The sequence below is a fragment of the Chaetomium fimeti genome, assembly GCF_033439085.1.
Source record: "Chaetomium fimeti strain CBS 168.71 chromosome Unknown B0H64scaffold_4, whole genome shotgun sequence".
NCBI classification, from domain to species: Eukaryota; Fungi; Ascomycota; class Sordariomycetes; order Sordariales; family Chaetomiaceae; genus Chaetomium; species Chaetomium fimeti.
In genome coordinates, this window is record NW_026944332.1 from 617,392 (window position 1) to 634,578 (window position 17,187).

Sequence of the window (17,187 nt, forward strand, 5' to 3'; positions counted from 1 at the left end):
ACACGGAGACAACCCGGGGTGACCGGAGCCGGTTGCCAAGCCGGGGGCTCCCATATTAGACAGGAAGCCAGTAACTTTCTAGCATGACATCACCATTTTCGTTCCTTCTCGATCCCCGGTGGTTCCCCATGATGCTGTTTCTTTGGTTCGATCATCGCGGGTGCTATGTCCCATCACAAGGACGTGACAAATCAAGGCCTCGTTTGGCTATCCGTCCACCACTCTTCGGTTCCTTGACGTCATGACCGTGGGCCACGAGGAAGATGTGATGACAAAATGCCGGCTTCTCACTCGCTATAATACAACCACCTTGATACCGTATGAATGACTTGACAACATTTCGCACTCTACCAACAAACTATTCCCTAACTGTGAAACTCATACGGCAAAATGGCTGGCCTCGTTCCCGAATCCGTCCAAAAAGTAGCACACGCCGCGCTGGGCTCCCGCGAGGGCGACAAGCTCAAGGACCTCGCCCACAACACCAAGGATATGACCAACAAGGACCGCCTAACAACAGATTATGGCGTTAAGCAAAGTACCGCCGATGACTGGCTCAAGGCGGTGAGCCCGGAAAAGGCAGGGCCACTCCTGCTTGAGGACCCCTTTGCCCGCGAGAGGGTAAGTCCCTTCCGTTGTTGATTCTCGGAGCGTTTGGAACAGCTATGGTAACCGTTCTAGATTATGAGATTTGACCATGAGAGGATCCCCGAGCGAGTGGTTCACGCCCGTGGCTCCGGTGCCTTTGGCAAGTTCAGAGTGTATGACAGCATCGATGATCTGACCTTCGCGCCCGTCTTGACCGACACGTCGCGCGAGACTCCTGTTTTCGTCCGCTTCTCAACTGTCTTGGGTAGCCGAGGTAGCATGGATACAGCGCGTGATGTGCGTGGCTTCGCAGTCAAGTTCTACACAGAGGAAGGCAACTGGGACCTCGTCGGCAACAACATTCCCGTATTCTTTATCCAGGATGCCATCAAGTTCCCCGACATCATCCACGCGGGCAAGCCCGAGCCGCACAACGAGGTGCCCCAGGCACAGACCGCCCATAACAACTTCTGGGATTTCCAATTTAACCACACTGAATCAACACACATGTTCATGTGGGGAGTAAGTGTTTCATACCTGCCACGCCTCGGGATGCTTGGGATACCTACCAGGTACTAACCACACCACCAGATGAGCGACCGGGCCATCCCTCGTTCCTTCCGCATGATGCAGGGCTTTGGTGTCAACACCTTTACTTTGATCAACTCGAAGGGCGAGCGGCATTTCGTCAAGTTCACGTGGACACCCGAACTCGGCGTGCACTCGCTGGTTTGGGATGAGGCGCTCAAGCTCGGTGGACAGGACCCCGACTTCCACCGCAAGGACCTGTGGGAGGCCATCGCTAACGGAGCGTTCCCCAAGTGGAAGTTTGGCATCCAAGTCATCCCCGAGGCCAAGGAACACAAATTCGACTTTGACATCCTCGACGCAACCAAGGTCTGGCCCGAGGATCTGGTCCCGACCCGCTACATCGGCGAGATGGAGCTCAACCGCAACCCCGACGAGTTCTTCACCCAGGTCGAGCAGATCGCCTTCTGTACCAGCCACATCGTCCCCGGCATCGGCTTCAGCGACGACCCGCTCCTCCAGGGCCGCAACTTCAGCTACTTCGACACCCAAATCTCCCGCCTAGGTGTCAACTTCGAGGAGCTGCCCATCAACCGGCCGACCTGCCCCGTCATGAACTTCAACCGCGACGGTGCCCTCCGCCACACCATCACCCGCGGCACCGTCAACTACTGGCCCAACCGCTACGAAGCCTGCCCGCCCGCCACCGAAGCCGAGGGCGCCTACGTCGAATACGCCCAAAAAGTAGCCGGCATCAAAGCGCGCATCCGCAGCGACAAATTCAAAGACCACTTCAGCCAAGCCCAGCTCTTCTGGAACAGCATGTCGCCCATCGAGAAACACCACATCATCAACGCCTTCAGCTTCGAGCTCGACCACTGCGAAGACCCCGTCGTCTTCGGCCGCATGGTCCAGCGCCTGTCCGACATCGACCTCACCCTCGCCCAGACCGTCTGCGAGCGCGTCGGCGGCGACGCCCCCAAGGAAGGCCGGCCCAACCCGGGCCGCCGCGCCCCTGCGCTCAGCCAGGCCGAGTTCCCCGGTGCGAACCCGACCATCGCCTCCCGCCGCGTCGCCATCCTCGTCGCCGACGGCTACGACAACGTCGCCTACGACGCCGCCTACGCCGCGCTGTCGTCCGCTCTGGCCGTCCCCCTCGTCGTCGGCACGCGCCGCAACAAGATCACGGCGGCGAACGGCAGCAACTCGACGCAGCCGCACCACCACCTGGAGGGGCTGCGGTCGACGATGGTGGACGCGCTGTTCATCCCCGGCGGCGCGCAGGCCGTGGAGACGCTGGCCAAGAATGGGCGGGCGCTGCACTGGATCCGTGAGGCGTTTGGGCATCTCAAGACGATTGGTGCCACCGGCGAGGCGGTGGAGCTGGTGCAGAAGGCGATTGGCTTGCCGAGTGTCACTGTGTCGGGGTCGGGGGAGGCGCAGGAGAGTTATGGGGTGGTTACGATGAGGGAGTTGAAACCGGAGAGTTTGGGCGAGGCGGTGACTATTGCGAAGGGGGCGACGGGGTTCATGGAGAAGTTCTTCTATGGTATCTCGCAGCACCGTTGCTGGGAGAGGGAGCTGGCGGGGTTGAATGCCCAGGTTGCGTATTAGGGTTGTTTGTGGGGGTTGTATGATCTGTGTGAGGAGTTGCCCGCACGGTTTACGTGTAATGGGGGCACGTTTGTGTGTTTGGTTGTACAAATTGTACGGTAATGCCACACGCTCCTGTAACCTTTGGTACTGGTTCAAGTTGCTTTCTGTTTGATGGGAATACAATTGGGGATGGGCCACAACTTGGTCACGCCGGCTTGCTTCTGCTGTAGAGATGTGGCTGGTGGTGTTCGAGTCATGGGAACAAGTGCCCGCGTTCATCCCGCCGCCGTGAGGAGTCATGCGTGGGGCAAGGGGCGTCGTGGAGTTTTGTCAACTCATCCCTGCGCAGGGAAAAGGTCCTACAGCGTGTTGAAGCCCGGATGAGATAACCGGAGCGTCGACGGCGTGTTGAAATAATAATAGGTGCCGCCTACGTTGGTCAGTATCTCTAAATACCAGCAAACACGCCGATGAACGCGAGCTTAGCGGTCTGGCCAATACCATGTGCTAGGGTGAAGGTGCCGGCGTTCACGAACTGCTGGCACATATTGTGTAACTAGCAGTCAATCACCTGAGGCTCAGCCTGAGAGGGCCGGTCGGGCAGCGGTGTCCGAGTGGGTGGATTAAGATTGGAGGTTCTGTGCGGTCGAGAGATTTGAGAACGTGTAGCGGATTTAGTTGTTCGTGCACTTGTCAGGCACTCCCGAAGTTCGCTCCGCAGGCCCCAGGTTGTGGAACAACGCTGGACAACGGTATTGTTCCACGATAGTGTTTGCGCTGTTTATTAGCCAGCAAAGCAGACGAGCATCTGAACGTACAATCTTTTTAATGAGGTAGTTAACACAAACCCAATTTTGATCCCAGAAATACCTGCCAGCACGTAGTACGTGTGCCCGGGACGACTTCATATGTCAGTGTTGCTGGATGATGACCTGGCCAAAACATCGCCATTCTACCATCCCGTTCCGCGAGTGCGCTGCAAACCAAAGGTCCTCCTCAAGCCCGGTCTTGTATTTCCAAAATGCAAACATGAGGAGCAAGTCTCACAACGGTAATCGGGCATCCAACGCTGGGCGCCGATACTTGACGGAGCTCTGGTGTCAAAGATACCCTGCGATTGCTGACCCTGGGACAAGGATGCCCGGCCTCAACAAAGCCACTGAACAGCACATAGCGGACCGGGCGAGCCAAATGACGTGTTGGCACCACAAAACGGGCGTTTCGTACCAAGTTGTCTCATGAAACAACCTGTGGTTAAAGATGGAGGAGTAGTACGATTGTCTGGTGACTATTGTTAGACCGGCCAGGTGTGTTGGGGGTTGAGGGGCAGTAACAAAGAAGACCAGAAGGCGTGCACACAACCAGAATGGTCAGATAGAGGGGGAAATACGCGGGAGAGACTGGGAACTATAGATAGCTCTCCCTTTCCTTACCTTGACCTCCCGAACTTTATTTCACTAGTTGCAACCTGCTCCATCATTTCCAACCCACTCAACATAACAAAGTTCACTTACAACCCTAGTATCATCGGCAATTACCTCGTGACAACCGCAGTCGAGACACAAATATGGAGGGAAAACAAGACAAACATGCTTGGGTCGCTGGGCTGACCGAGACGATGCCGTTGACGGCGCTCGATTACACGGCACCCCAGAACTACATGATGACCAGCTTCATATTTCCGTTTGAAAGCATCTTGGAAAGTGACAGACAAGTTGTTGTAACCTATCTCAAAGGTCGGCTCGCTCGGACCTTCTCCTTGATTCCGGCTCTCGGGGGCCAAATGATCCATGCCAGGGACGGCGAGCTACCGAGGGTGGTCTATTCGGAGGAGGCCGGCGAATCCAACCTGGATCGCTTCCCTAACGAGATTTGCGACTACCGAGTTTTGGACGGGACGCAGTTCCCCTGGAGCTTCGATGAGCTTTCGGCACTCGGTGCTCCCGCAGCAACCATGACCAAGGACCTTCTCTGGCTACTCCCCGAGACAGGCCCAGCACCGGGCGACGCATGCCACCCCGTGACGCTGCGCATCTCCTTCATCACCGGCGGCCTGATCCTCGGTTTCGCATTCCACCACGGCATCATGGATGGCGGCGGCCGGCTCGACTTCCTCACCCTCTTCACCACCGACACCCTCGAGAACCTCGCCACCCTCCACGCCCGCAAACAAAACTTCATCGCCTTCACGACCCGCACCGCCCAACAACAAACCTCCCTACCAACCCAACCCCTCCAAACAACCTACGACTTCACCACCCCCACCACACCCCCAACCCTACCCCCCGCCATCGCCAAAATCTTCACCATCCCCAACGCATCTCTCCGCGCCCTACAGACCACATGCCTACAGCACCTGCGCACCGCCCACGGCGACACCCCCCACGCGTTCGTCTCGCCCTCCGACGTGCTGTGCGCGCTCGCCTGGCTGCACGTCACGCGCGCGCGCCTGCGCGCCGGACGCGTCCTGTCGACGGATATCACGCGCTTTGCGACGGCGGTGAGTATAAGGGGGAAGCTTCCCCTTCTGGGGGGTGGTGAGGGTGGTGGTGGTGATGGTGCGTTGGGGGGTGGGTATCTGGGCAATATGTGGCTGCGGGCGCTGGCGGGGATGTCGGTGGGTGGGTTGGTCGGGGCGGATGTGGGGACGGGTGCGCCGGTTGGGGTTGAGCAGGTTGCTGAGGCGGCGTGGTGTGCGAGGAGGGCGATCATGGAGTTGGTGGAGCCGGAGACGCTGAAGGGGCATCTTGCGCTGGCGGCGAGGGCGACGGATTTGGAGGGTACCCTTGCTGGGGAGGGAGAGAGGGTTACGTGGCCCGAGGTGGACGCTGCTGTGCGTCGGTCCATTGCTAGACATCATACCGGGTTGGACGCTTCGGTTGGGGTTGGGCTCGGGGCGGATGTCGAGTTCGAGATTCCCGGGGTCAATGGAGGGGAGAAGACGAAGGCTACCTGGGTTAGGCGGGCGTATGTGGCGAACGATGGGGCTATGAGTGTGCTGCCGAGGAGGGGTGGCACGAAAGGTGACAGAGATTGGGAAATTTGGCTGGCCCTGAGGGAGGAGGATATGCGGGTTGTGGAGGAGGTAGGGGAGCTGGGGGGTTGGTTGTCGCGGCCTCCTGCTTGAGGAAGAGGTGCTCGGGAGGCTGGCTGTCATCCCAGGAGGCAATGATGATGCTGGACGCCGCTTCTAATCGTTTTTGATATCACACAATGAGCGTAAAGTTAGCACTTAGAATTCCCATATTGACTTGTAGTATTGTGTATCGTATCGTACCCACAAATATGGCTATGCTCTTGAACTTTATTCGCGCTGGACTGGAAAGGTTGTGTCCATTGTATTGATCACGCCGATAGATATAAAACGACCAAATGTATTTTCTTTAGCAAACTCCGAGACCTGAACCACACAACAATACCTCTCCAAAGTTGCCATCAACAAACGACTGCACTGTCCTGTCCCTTCCGACTCTCTCCGCGACCTACAAGCAAAAACCTATGCGGACGAGGCGTTCCCCACTCCGCACGAGGAGCTTTGAACCTCCCATAACAAATGTTGCATGCATTAAACCTGGCCTTGCCTAAAACGGAGACCTTGTTGCCGGCATGTTGCAACGCCGCCACACAATGGTCCACTCAAGAGAGCTGGCGTTGACGGCGCCGATGTGGACAGGGATTGCTAGACTTGTGGTCGAAGGTAGGGCAGTCGAGGTTGAAGAGGACGACGGTTTGGCGGTGCCTTCACAGGCTGCTACCGATGTCTCGGTTGAGGCCTCGGCAGTGGACGATGAGTCTGGTACAGACGACAAGGTTTCAGAAGCCTCGGGCGATGCTGTTGATGTTGAGGGGGACTCGGAGGGACTCGATAGAGTCGTGGACGATGGTAGGCAGGACCAGATGGTGACATCCGAGTCGGCTGCTAGCACTGTTGGGGGGGCCACGAGGAGTGCGGCCATCAAGAGCGTACCGCGTTGGAGGAACTTCATGGTTCTGGGCGGGGCGATGTCGCTCGAGAAAAACAAGCAGAATGAAGCTCGAGGGGTGAGTGGCAGGACAACGTGGATAGAAACAGAGACAACCTCAAAAGATACAACGAGAGAGCAGATGTGATTTATCCTCTTTCTGTCGTCGTCTCTAAAGTCTAAATTTAGTACCTCTTCCGAGGGTGGGAGAGGTGGTATTGTTCTAGAGTGTTGCAATATATCGACCTGCATCCCCCAGCTTCTAGCCCGGTAGCGACAAGGAGAATACCCGGTTCAACAGAGCTCCCCAGACCCGCCTCCAGATATTTCCGAGACCCGTGCAATCCGAGTTCCGGGTCGGCGAATCAGGTATGAACCCACAAAGATCAAGTGCGGCTCTAAGGCCCTGATCGGCTCGCCGTGGTATAGTATGGTAATGGATTAGAAGTGACTTGTTGGGTCCCATAAAAATAACCCACTTGGCTGGGAGATCCTCTTGTACTGTGGGGCAGTCTTTACCACGAATTCCTCAACCACCGAAAAGCGTGGTAAAGAAAAAAGGGCTTGTGGCCGGTTTTTGGTTTGACCGGCTTGGCAACCAAGCCTGTTGTAGGGAATCAAGCGAGTGTCTTGGCGAGGTACATGGAGTCTTGGCAATGGAAGGGTAATGAGCTCCGTCCTGCCTTGTACCAGCAAATTTGCATGCCCAAAAAGGAAAGGCGGCCCCCATTAACCTCGCCGCGAATTTTTTCGTGACAAGACAGGGGGTTCTAATCCATTACTATACCATACCACGGCGAGCCGATCAGGGCCTAAATCATTTCGAACCGTATTAATCGGATTTCTTTTGGCGGTTGATGCACCAGGATTGGCATTATTTCTATTTTAACTCACTCCGTCTGTTCCGATATGCCCAAAGCAGCTGGCATCACTCACTCTCAATATCACACCATCGAGGGCACTGGAACTCAATCGCAGGTATGACCCCCGTGTCCCCTGACAGGACAGCCCGCACCACCCATTGCGCGGCTGCGCCGTTTTAGTAGCCGTGGTTGCTCTCTGCTCACTGGTTGAGCAATCCTGGGTTTCCTGGATACGACCGCGGCCTCCTTGCCATGGCATTTTCGGCAATTAGGGACGTGAAAGGGTTGCCGGAATGGGGCTTGCCGGGGACATAACTTAGATCATAGCACTTCCGTAAAGGGTAAGGGTGTATAACTGACCAGCCCTGGTTTGTGACTGTGATACTACGAAGTCAAATCTGCGAGTGGAGAGGCAAGGCCGCCGGAGAGGCAGGGTGGGATTCTTGGCCAGTGAAGGGTCGGAATCTTGTTGACCGTTTTCGGACGCTAATAGAAGGAATTTCTGAACTGCACGGTCAACCGGGTATGGCTCATCAGGTCGACATACCAGGAAGCCCCCCCGATAGATCGCTGCTGGGAGAACAATAGATATCATAGAGCATGTGAATAGCATCCAAACTCCAAGTCATAACGGCATCCGGTTACTACCCCTGCAGTTCACTGCATCCCGCCTAACCACGAACCCTCCAAGACTATGAAACCCAGATCAAACCCCAAAGTGAGCTCAAGGTACATCCAAACCAAACATACGGTAGCCATAACGGTCAAAAAAACGGAAAGAAGAACCCACCACACCCCTCCCAACCCCATCAAGCACACCCCAACAACAGCTTCGGCGCGGCACTCGACGGGTCGTCCCGCGCGACCTCCTCCTTGGGGGGCTCGGCCTCGTCGACATACTCGGTCTCGCCGGCGGGCCGGTTGGCCATCCAGCGCAGGAGCAGGAAGGCGTCGGCGGGGGGTTCGGGCCCGCGCAGGTCCAGCTGGCGCGACTGGCGCAGCACCAGCTTGCGGGCCTTGCCGTCGAAGTGTACCTGCGTGATGCGCGCCCACTGGTCACGCTCGAGGGTGTAGGTTATGCCCTGTGGTGGTGGGGGGGTTAGTTGCGGTTGGTGGGAGGTTGGGGAGGGGACGGGGGGGTTGGTACCGGTTTGGTGTGGTGTTCGGTGTGTTGGCCCTTTTCGAGCCGGAATTTGACCATCGCGATGGCATAGTCAACCTCGCTATGGAGGACCTTGTCTCCTGGTGGATGGTTCGAATCGATGGTGAGGCAAGCAACATGGGGTTTGGTCTTATCAACGGGAAAGTAGGCCGCTCCGGGGTAATATTGGCGGTTTACATGCTGATCGGTCGACGGGTCAAAGGTCAGAATTTGGTTGAACCGGAGGTCGAGCCCGGTACCGCGTCTGATCTGTAACGCGTCGATTCTAGCCATGTCAGCACAGGGCGGGCACAGAGGCACCAACACGGGGCATCTTACACCCAGGGATCCCATAGGTCTCGATCCATTTCGTACAGTTCCTCCAGGCAGGAATTGAACCACTCGATCTTGAGCTCTCCATATTTCCATTCTGGCTGCGAGTGCCACGTTTCTCCCAGCTGGTCCATCCATGTCCCGGGCGGACGGCGGGAAGCAACTTCGGTGAGGATTTCACCAGGCACCCAGGGCCGAAAGAAGCACGTGCTTGCATCCCAGAGGGTGTCGGTATTGTCAACATCGAGTGGCGGACCGAGAACGATGCCCAAAGAGTCCAGGTTCGCTTGCTCAACGACACATGTATCGATGGATTCGAACTTCGCTTGCATTTTCAAAACCACGCGCAACTGCTCTTGTTCAACCGCAGCCCGCCGGAGATCCTCCACGGTTGTTACTGACTTCGCGGGCATCGCAGAAGGGTGGAATAAAACAAGGTGTTGGGCGCTGTCTGGGAGTTTGAGATTTGTGATTAGTGGTCCAGAAAGAAACATGTGCTCATGGGGCAGAAAAGATAGGTAGGTAGGCCGTTTTATGCACTACCAAGATTTCTTTCTATTCTAAAATGTCTCGCAGGACACGTCAGACAACGGAGCGAATCAAGGATCGCACACTGGTGCACCGTTCCTGCACTATGGTTGGTTGTGTGTGGTTGGGGACCATTGACGTGTATGCGACTTTTCATAGGCTCATCCGCCAGGCAGCGAGGTATTAGGTAGGGAGGTAGGTATGTTGGGAGCTCGGTCGATGAGAGGTTTCTTGACTTGACGGCCGATTTGGTTGTTGTTTTGGAACCCGTGGGCCAATTTAGGAACGGAACGGGCTCAAGCTACACTGCCTATACATATTTCGATCACCGGTAGGCATGGCAATAGGAGTGGCCTACCACCTTAAACCCATAACGGAGACGCATTCTTGACCCCCAGGCTCTCGTGCGTTGCCATGCCGCGTCGTGAGCGGCCGATGTCTCGGTTCCAAACCCTTCCGTGATATATTTACCACAAGCTTTGGAGCGAGACGAAAAGAGCGATGGTGGGTTGTATCGTTTTGGCCGCTCTGAGTCAGTGACCTCCCCATAAGACGTGCTGGCCGTGGCACCGCGGATAAATTCACTTGTTGGACTGCTGTCCCACAGCCTCGGAACCAACAAACGCATTCGATTGGACGGCTCTCACGACAACCTGGCCATTGGCCCGCGTTGGATTTGGTGTTGGGAGTTCCGCTGGCCGGTGGCGGGGGTGAGTTCTCCCAAAGAGAATCGTTGGAGAGATCGTGGGGGAACTGGGGGGTTCCTTTTGCCTTCGATCGGGGTCAGGGGTTAGGAGATTCGGGATGGGTGCTCGCGCCCAAATTGTCTATCATGCTTGGACGCGGCGGCCCTCTCGCGCGGCGCCAAAGTTCCAGCAACCCGCAGAAGTGGAATCACTTTCCAAACCATTGAAACAACCTACCTAGGTACCTACCTAGGTAGCCGAAACTGCCGAGTTGATCCCTCGAAGTTGGAATCAAGGGAACAATTTTCCGAGGCCTATTCAGGCGAGAGACGGGAAGTATTAGAAAGGGTGGAAGCACCGAAAGGAATGCCGGTCAAAAAGATATGGGCTTGACAATATCTGCTGCTACCTCCTAATCCCGTGTTGATGAAGCCTTTGCTTTCGCTGGTGTTCGAGATCATGAGCGCGGCGAATGGCTGAGCTGGGTAAGACCCGCAACGGAACGACTTTGTGCAACTGCAGCTGACCGACGGCCTCCACAACTTTGTCCATTGCTCATCCCCGCCGCCGGGTCCCGCCGACAGTCGGCGTTATCTCGGCGGCCCGGCCCGGATTGGCCACACAACCTCTTCAACTCGGATGCCTTCTGGCAAGCTGCTGTGTAGCATGGCACCCCCTTTTAATCAATGGCTCAGACGAAAGTTTCGATCAAGTAACCATGAGGGTGCACGCGGAGACGATGAGAGCGGTTACGATGAGATTTTACAGCCGCCGCCCTTTCGTGACGAGTGGCCCATGATACCAGCATGCACCACGGGGTATCTCGTTCAACCAGGCTACGGACCGTTTCAACACCTACCGTTGGAGATCCGGCAACAGATTCTAGGCCACGCATTTGGGAACCGAACCTTGCACGTTGACTTGACCTTTGACCACCCGCTCATTCGCCGACCAGGGGATTCTCGTCACAAACAGGCCGTCAAATCCGCATTGGCCTCGCATCTAGCACGCCCAAATGCGTCATCCGGTATTCCCCATTGCGGGTTTGGAGCTCATCTCACCCGCGATACCCGGAAGCCAAAGCAATGGCAGTGGTTTAGCTGCGTGTGCCATCGTCACGTAGTCCGTGCGGAGGGAGATGATGAGCCATCAGGGCGGAAGCCGAGGATTGAACCCCACGAGGATGGTTGCATTCCCGGCGAGCGCGTTGGAAAGCGAGCCGGCCACTCCCCGCGAGCGCCAACCCTTTGCCGGTGCGAGTCTACCGAAGACAGTCCAACATCGGCCGATGCATGTTTCATCGGTGTCATGGGCTGGCTGCTGGCGTGTCGACAGGCGTACGCTACTACTATCGAGACCACACCCTCCTACAATACTAACCTCTCTATCTAGGTACTGCGACGGCACAGATATCCTGTACCGAACCAACACATTCCACATCTCCAGTCTCCCTCTCCTGCTCGACCTTCCCCGCCTCATGCCACCGCATCACCTCGCCGTCATAACCTCCGCCGAGCTGCTCTGGACTTTCACCAACCCAGATCTCCTCAACGACGAAACCATGGCCCAACTATGGCAGAACTACACCCAAGCCCCCAGAATCTCCACCCTTCCGGACCGCTCCTCCCCCACCACCAGCCCATCGTCCCACCCAGAACCCACCCACCCAACTAAACTCCACCGCCTCAGCGCCCAGCTCCCGGCAGCTCTCCCGAGCGTCCGACGCCTCTACATCGCCCTACAAGCGCACCTACCACCGCCACAGCCCGCAGCCCTCCCCCCTCCAACATACACCAACACCAACACCAACACCGGCACTGACACCCCCACACCCACAACCACTGCCACTCACCCCAACCCCAACCCCAACCCCCACAACGGCACCGACACAACCCCCATCCTAACCGCCATCGAGCACGCCGTCCTCAGCCCCATCGAAACCGCCTTCCGCCGCCTAGGCCTCAGGCCCGACAAGGAATTCAGCCTGGCAGTGCAGCGCGGCGGGTGGGAGGTGCTAGCGGACTGGCTGGAGAGGAGGCGCGAGCCTGGTCGTGGGGGGGTGGTTGGGCGGCGGGTGTTTGAGGTTTTTGGTGATGAGGGGGGTGGCGGTGGGGGTTCGTACAGGGAGAGGGTGTGGAAGCCGCTCTCGGTCTCGGTTGTGGGGGGCGAGGATGGGGAGGACGGGGATGGGGCCGGGTATTGGTTGTGTCAGGGGTGGGATGACTTTGAGGTTTTTGGGGCGGAGTATTGGATGTTTGATCTGTGGGGGACGGGGGTGGGGAGGTGAGGTGAAGGAAAGGGGTGGGTGGGGGGTTGGGGAAGGGGTTGCGACTGGTTGTCTGGTGGGATGCGCGTCATGGTATGGGATCTCGCGAGGCTTTCCTGGATACCTAGGTAGTCACCTAGGTTTGGACTCCAAAGGAGAGCACCAGCTATGGCCGCAAGGCTCGCTCGTTGTTTACACACAGTTCTGAGATGTGTTGAGGCCTGCGGTTTGTCGACGCTCGACAGACCTCAAGTCAGCTCATGCCCGCGCAAGCCTGTAGCGAAAGCGGTGTGCGATATGACCGCCAAGTCCATCAGCTTCCGCTCCAAACCATCCTCCAATCTCCAGCAGGCCCACCTCGCATCATATCCCAACCGATCCCCTGCGCTAATTCGCGATGGGGATGATGTTGACTTATAGTGCCCAGAAGTCGACCCCCGAAGACCACAGACAGCACGCCATTGCCCCCGTTGTCCTCCCTACCCTAGGTTGTGTCGTGGAACTCCTACGCTTGTCAATTATCCTTGCCCAGTGTAGACATGTTCCGAGGCATGCTTCGACCGGAATGGCGTGCGAGAACTCTTGCCAGTGGGAGTTCGATGATCGAAGGCCCTTGACCAATGTCCGCTGGTAATTATGTCGACGTCGGCACGCTAGAGGGGCATATGAGCTATGCGTCCTTCGTCAGGGTAAGGGAGTCACTGCATCACGGCATGATCCAAACGGGGAACTGTTCCCTGTTATCTGTATTCCCAACACAGTCGAAATTACCCGAGGCGCAAGGCCTTCCTCCAGACTTTTGAGCGCATCAAGTGTAGAAGTTGTGTGAAGTCCCCGCTGATATGGATCCATGATTTCCAACATGGCATTGCTGCGCGGATTGGCAATCCGGATCTGCAAGTGCCGTTGTGCCAGAAATAGATGAGAGAGGGATGTCTTCGCGAAACCAGGTCAGGCAGGGAGAGTGGCCTCGTCTACTGCCTAATGCGTTGGCTTTCGATATTGAGGTGGGCTGGAGAAATGAGTAGAAGGGGAGAGATCGACGTGGACGGCGGAGCGCCTACGCCGAAATGTTGGTTTGAGATAAATGGTGCCCGGGAACGCCTTTGGAACCGTGGAAGAACTACCGGCGGCGCGGCAACCGACGCGGGCTAATTAATCGGGAACGCCTCCCGACCCGGAATGCGTCCCCTGGCCGGGATGCAATGTGACGCTGGTGCATTGGCAGGGAGTCGGACTTCGAGTCGCATGGCCATGGGATCTTGGACGAGCAAACACACCAATGCACATCATTGCGGTGTTGGTAAAAAAACAGCATTTTGGTAGTACATAAAGAGTAATGGCGGAGCCAAGGTAGCCGTTGCCATGAATCCTATTCTTGCTAGCCATGTTCCGTAATGCATGGATTGGGGAGGGATCGGCCGGCCCAAGCCGGTAATACTCTCAACATGTAACTGACCTCCTCGTCGATCCCGCGCTTGTGGACATGGCATTCAACCCGGTTTCGCTGTGTTGCGCACCCCGCAAGACGAAAATGGAACACGGGTACGATATACGATAGGTGGACAAATGGTGTCGCCATATGTAAGTGAAATTCTGCATCTCAAGTATAAATTATAGCTGTCCGCCCCCTTTCCAACCATCCATCAAGCCCTCATCCTCAAGCCCAGGTTCTACGAAGCAACAGCTATTATCCCCTCAGACCCAGCACACTCGTCAAAATGGTTGTCTCTCCTCGCTCCGCCGCCCTTTCGGCCATCGCCTTCGCTGCCGCCGTCAACGCCCACGGTCACGTCCAGACCGTCGTCGCTGAGGGTGTGACCTACACCGGTGGCATCCCCAGCGGTGCTCCCGCCGACGCTGTTGGCTGGGCTGCTGCCAACCAGGACAACGGCTTCGTCGAGCCCAACTCCTTTGGCACCGCCGACATCGCCTGCCACAAGAGCGCCACCCCCCCGAGCAACTCGGTCAGCGTCAAGGCCGGCAGCACCATCACCCTCCAGTGGAACACCTGGCCCGAGTCGCACAAGGGCCCCGTCATCGACTACATCGCATCCTGCGGCGGTGACTGCTCCTCGGCCAGCGCGGGCTCCCTCTCGTTCGCCAAGATTGCCGAGAAGGGCCTCAACTCCGGCAACAACCCGGGTGACTGGGCCTCGGACGACCTGATCGCCAACGGCAACGCCTGGACCGTCACCATCCCCAGCGGCCTCGCCCCTGGCGGCTACGTCCTCCGCCACGAGATCATCGCCCTCCACTCGGGCGGCCAGCCCAACGGCGCCCAGGCCTACCCCCAGTGCATCAACATCGAGGTTACCGAGGGCGGCTCCTCCACCCCGAGCGGCACTCCCGCCACCTCCCTCTACACCGCCACCGACCCCGGCATCGCCTTCAACCTCTACGAGGCTTTCGACAGCTACCCCATCCCCGGGCCCGCTGTCTGGAGCGCTTAGATGGATTCAATCCCTGCTTGATGGTTTACGGAGAAGCGGGTGGCTGCGGCAAGGTGGTGCGGGTTTTTCTAGGGCGGATATTAGATCTTATCAATAGGCTGGTTTTCTTTGGAACGAGTACGATAGAACGCTAGCAGACTGGTGTGGGCGCTTGGTGCTAGATACCCGAAGCACGATGGAGCCAGCTAGGTACCTACATTACCTACCTTCTACAATACAAGTCGCGCCCCCGGGCAAGCGACGTATTAACAACATGTTTTGTTTGCCGATCTTCAAGTACCTACCAATGTGGTGACATCGCTGTGACGATAACGGACTGCATGCATTCGAGAGCTGAACGTCTAAACGTACTGCATTCATGTTCCTGCCGACCTCGGATCCATCCACAGCCACCCTATGAATCCGTCTCGGTATCGTTCAGGAACGACCACTCCGGTAGTTCCGACCCAAAGCAGCCCGTCATCCAGGGCAGGTTTGACACATAGTTGAACGTCATACGCCCCGTGTCCGCCAGCGACTTGATCAACGTCCCGTCATCCAAGTCAATGGCCCACGCCATGACGCCCCCGAGGCAGCGTTCATTGGCGTACCGGACCTTCATAGCTAACGTCTCGGTGCTGTCCCACGATACCCACTGGTCGTTGTCCCAGGTAACAATCTCGGCCGCCGCTGCAGTGTCGAGCGTCACTGTGGCGCCGTTGTTGATGATCTCGGTGATCTCGTGCGCTGACAGCACGCCGGGGGTGCCGGTGCACTCTCCGCCGCTGCCGCCCTCGCTGAACTCACAGCCTGCTTCCATGCAACCGGGGTCCTTCATGGTGAAACTACGGCCGTAGAAGCCCAGACCTAGGTTGACGCGTTCGGGGTTGATGTTGTTGCGCCAGAGAAGCTTCAGGGCCTCCTCGATCTCGGTCAAGTTGGTGTGCGCACGAGCAAAGGGGCCGAGGGACTGCACGGTGGAGTCCCAGACGCCGTCTTTCCGTGTGGTTAGTTGGGCTTTGTACCTAGTTAGGGTGGTTTTGGTCAGGCACTTACGGATATCGTACGTCATCACGTTGTAAAAGTCAACGTACGGCTCTAGACCCACGATGTCGAACCCACGCAAGTACCAATAGGACGCGGGGAGAGTGATAGAAACGCCCTTGGGTGTGCCGATATGGTTCAGGCGCTGGCGCAACCGTTTGAGAAATGTGACAAAGTTGTCAAAGTCCTCCTCAATGCCACCACGGTCGTCAGCCACTGGGTACTCCCAGTCGATATCGACACCGTCATAGTTGTACTTCATCATGAACGTCACCAAGGACTCGAAGAACTCGTCCTGTGCCGATTCCGACTTTGCGAGGTCCGAGAACGTTGTCCTGTACGGTCCCGGGTCGTTCATTGCCCAGCCGCCGACCGCGATCCATACTTCCAGTCCCGGCTGGCGGGACTTCAAGTCAGAAACGTCGGGGTACAGAGTGCCCGTTTTCTGGTCCATGGGCTCCAACCGGAAGGTATTGGGGTTGATGAGCGAGAACGAAAAGAAGATATGGCTATAGTAGCCGAGCGGGATCTTGCTTGGTGTCATGGTCCCGCACGGCCGCTGCCAGTTCCAGCCCTCATAGTAGCCAATGGTTCGCCCATTAGAGCTGTTGCGGCCGGGGTCACACTGAGGAGCTGACACGACCTCGCCATTGCAGAAGTCAGGGGCAGTCCCGCAGAAGCCATACTCACTGCAGCAGACGTTGAGAGGGCATGTTGAGGCGTTGGACCACTGCATTCCCCAGCCGGGATCACACTCGCTCTTGTAGTCACAAGTTGAAGTGCAACCATCACCGCAGAACTTGGGGCCTAGCCCACAGATACCGTTGCCTTCCTCGTCTCTACGCTATCTCGTCAGTCGTGAGACAGGCGCTACGTCTCAGAGGAAACTCACAAGGGACCACAGCAGCCCAAATCGCACTTCTTGTCTTTAGTGCATGTGTAATCCTCTTCGGTATCCGCGAGTATTCGAAACGTCGATGATGTTCTGGGTCTGCCGGCATCGGCCTGGGCCTTGAATGCCTCTCTGTGGCTGGTCGCCGCGAGGGCAGAGCCTGCCCACAATAGGGTGAACCACAAGGCAGCCTTCATGATGAACCACAGGTGACAAGTTGAAAATTCAGAGGAAGACGGGCAGGAAGGCGGGGTGAGAACAACGATGAAGGTACGGGGCCCAGCATGGGGTGCAAAAGCATGCCTTCTCGGTGCAAGAGCTTGTGGAG

The 17,187-nt window shown here is 57.1% G+C and overlaps 9 protein-coding genes across 9 annotated transcripts; 5 read left to right on the forward strand and 4 right to left on the reverse strand.

Annotated features, from left to right (window-relative positions):
* Positions 1-222: 222 nt before the first annotated feature.
* On the forward strand, positions 223-3,058 carry B0H64DRAFT_143592 (catalase-like domain-containing protein). The gene is made up of 3 exons (XM_062798311.1): positions 223-621; positions 682-1,110; positions 1,180-3,058. Exons 1-3 carry the CDS (start codon positions 391-393, stop codon positions 2,728-2,730), a joined length of 2,211 nt encoding a protein of 736 aa, XP_062658790.1. The 5' UTR covers positions 223-390; the 3' UTR covers positions 2,731-3,058.
* A 13-nt stretch (positions 3,059-3,071) lies between these two features.
* Positions 3,072-3,259, reverse strand: B0H64DRAFT_441700 (uncharacterized protein; the record flags this gene model as incomplete). The annotated part of the gene is made up of 2 exons (XM_062806589.1): positions 3,072-3,142; positions 3,169-3,259. 2 exons carry the CDS (start codon positions 3,257-3,259, stop codon positions 3,072-3,074), a joined length of 162 nt encoding a protein of 53 aa, XP_062658791.1.
* A 1,071-nt stretch (positions 3,260-4,330) lies between these two features.
* On the forward strand, positions 4,331-5,918 carry B0H64DRAFT_459209 (uncharacterized protein; the record flags this gene model as incomplete). The annotated part of the gene is made up of 1 exon (XM_062807436.1): positions 4,331-5,918. One exon carries the CDS (start codon positions 4,331-4,333, stop codon positions 5,837-5,839), a length of 1,509 nt encoding a protein of 502 aa, XP_062658792.1. The 3' UTR covers positions 5,840-5,918.
* An 80-nt stretch (positions 5,919-5,998) lies between these two features.
* Positions 5,999-7,204, reverse strand: B0H64DRAFT_394761 (uncharacterized protein). The gene has a single exon (XM_062803711.1). The coding sequence runs from the start codon at positions 6,924-6,926 to the stop codon at positions 6,294-6,296; it is 633 nt and encodes a 210-aa protein (XP_062658793.1). The 5' UTR covers positions 6,927-7,204; the 3' UTR covers positions 5,999-6,293.
* Positions 7,205-8,346: 1,142 nt separating this feature from the next.
* Positions 8,347-9,424, reverse strand: B0H64DRAFT_417046 (uncharacterized protein; the record flags this gene model as incomplete). The annotated part of the gene is made up of 3 exons (XM_062805215.1): positions 8,347-8,619; positions 8,685-8,964; positions 9,018-9,424. The coding sequence occupies 3 exons, from the start codon at positions 9,422-9,424 to the stop codon at positions 8,347-8,349; spliced, it is 960 nt and encodes a 319-aa protein (XP_062658794.1).
* A 1,234-nt stretch (positions 9,425-10,658) lies between these two features.
* On the forward strand, positions 10,659-12,512 carry B0H64DRAFT_459211 (uncharacterized protein; the record flags this gene model as incomplete). The annotated part of the gene is made up of 2 exons (XM_062807437.1): positions 10,659-11,562; positions 11,618-12,512. Exons 1-2 carry the CDS (start codon positions 10,865-10,867, stop codon positions 12,510-12,512), a joined length of 1,593 nt encoding a protein of 530 aa, XP_062658795.1. The 5' UTR covers positions 10,659-10,864.
* Positions 12,513-12,606: 94 nt separating this feature from the next.
* Positions 12,607-12,919, forward strand: B0H64DRAFT_394765 (uncharacterized protein). Its single transcript, XM_062803712.1, has one exon. It carries the CDS (start codon positions 12,660-12,662, stop codon positions 12,909-12,911), a length of 252 nt encoding a protein of 83 aa, XP_062658796.1. The 5' UTR covers positions 12,607-12,659; the 3' UTR covers positions 12,912-12,919.
* Positions 12,920-13,774: 855 nt separating this feature from the next.
* On the forward strand, positions 13,775-15,198 carry B0H64DRAFT_394767 (glycoside hydrolase). Its single transcript, XM_062803713.1, has 2 exons — positions 13,775-14,075; positions 14,143-15,198. The coding sequence occupies exon 2, from the start codon at positions 14,213-14,215 to the stop codon at positions 14,942-14,944; it is 732 nt and encodes a 243-aa protein (XP_062658797.1). The 5' UTR covers positions 13,775-14,075; positions 14,143-14,212; the 3' UTR covers positions 14,945-15,198.
* A 65-nt stretch (positions 15,199-15,263) lies between these two features.
* B0H64DRAFT_474278 (glycoside hydrolase superfamily) lies at positions 15,264-17,056 on the reverse strand (the record flags this gene model as incomplete). The annotated part of the gene is made up of 3 exons (XM_062808041.1): positions 15,264-15,919; positions 15,980-16,806; positions 16,860-17,056. The coding sequence occupies 3 exons, from the start codon at positions 17,054-17,056 to the stop codon at positions 15,339-15,341; spliced, it is 1,605 nt and encodes a 534-aa protein (XP_062658798.1). The 3' UTR covers positions 15,264-15,338.
* Between the last annotated feature and the right edge of the window lie 131 nt (positions 17,057-17,187).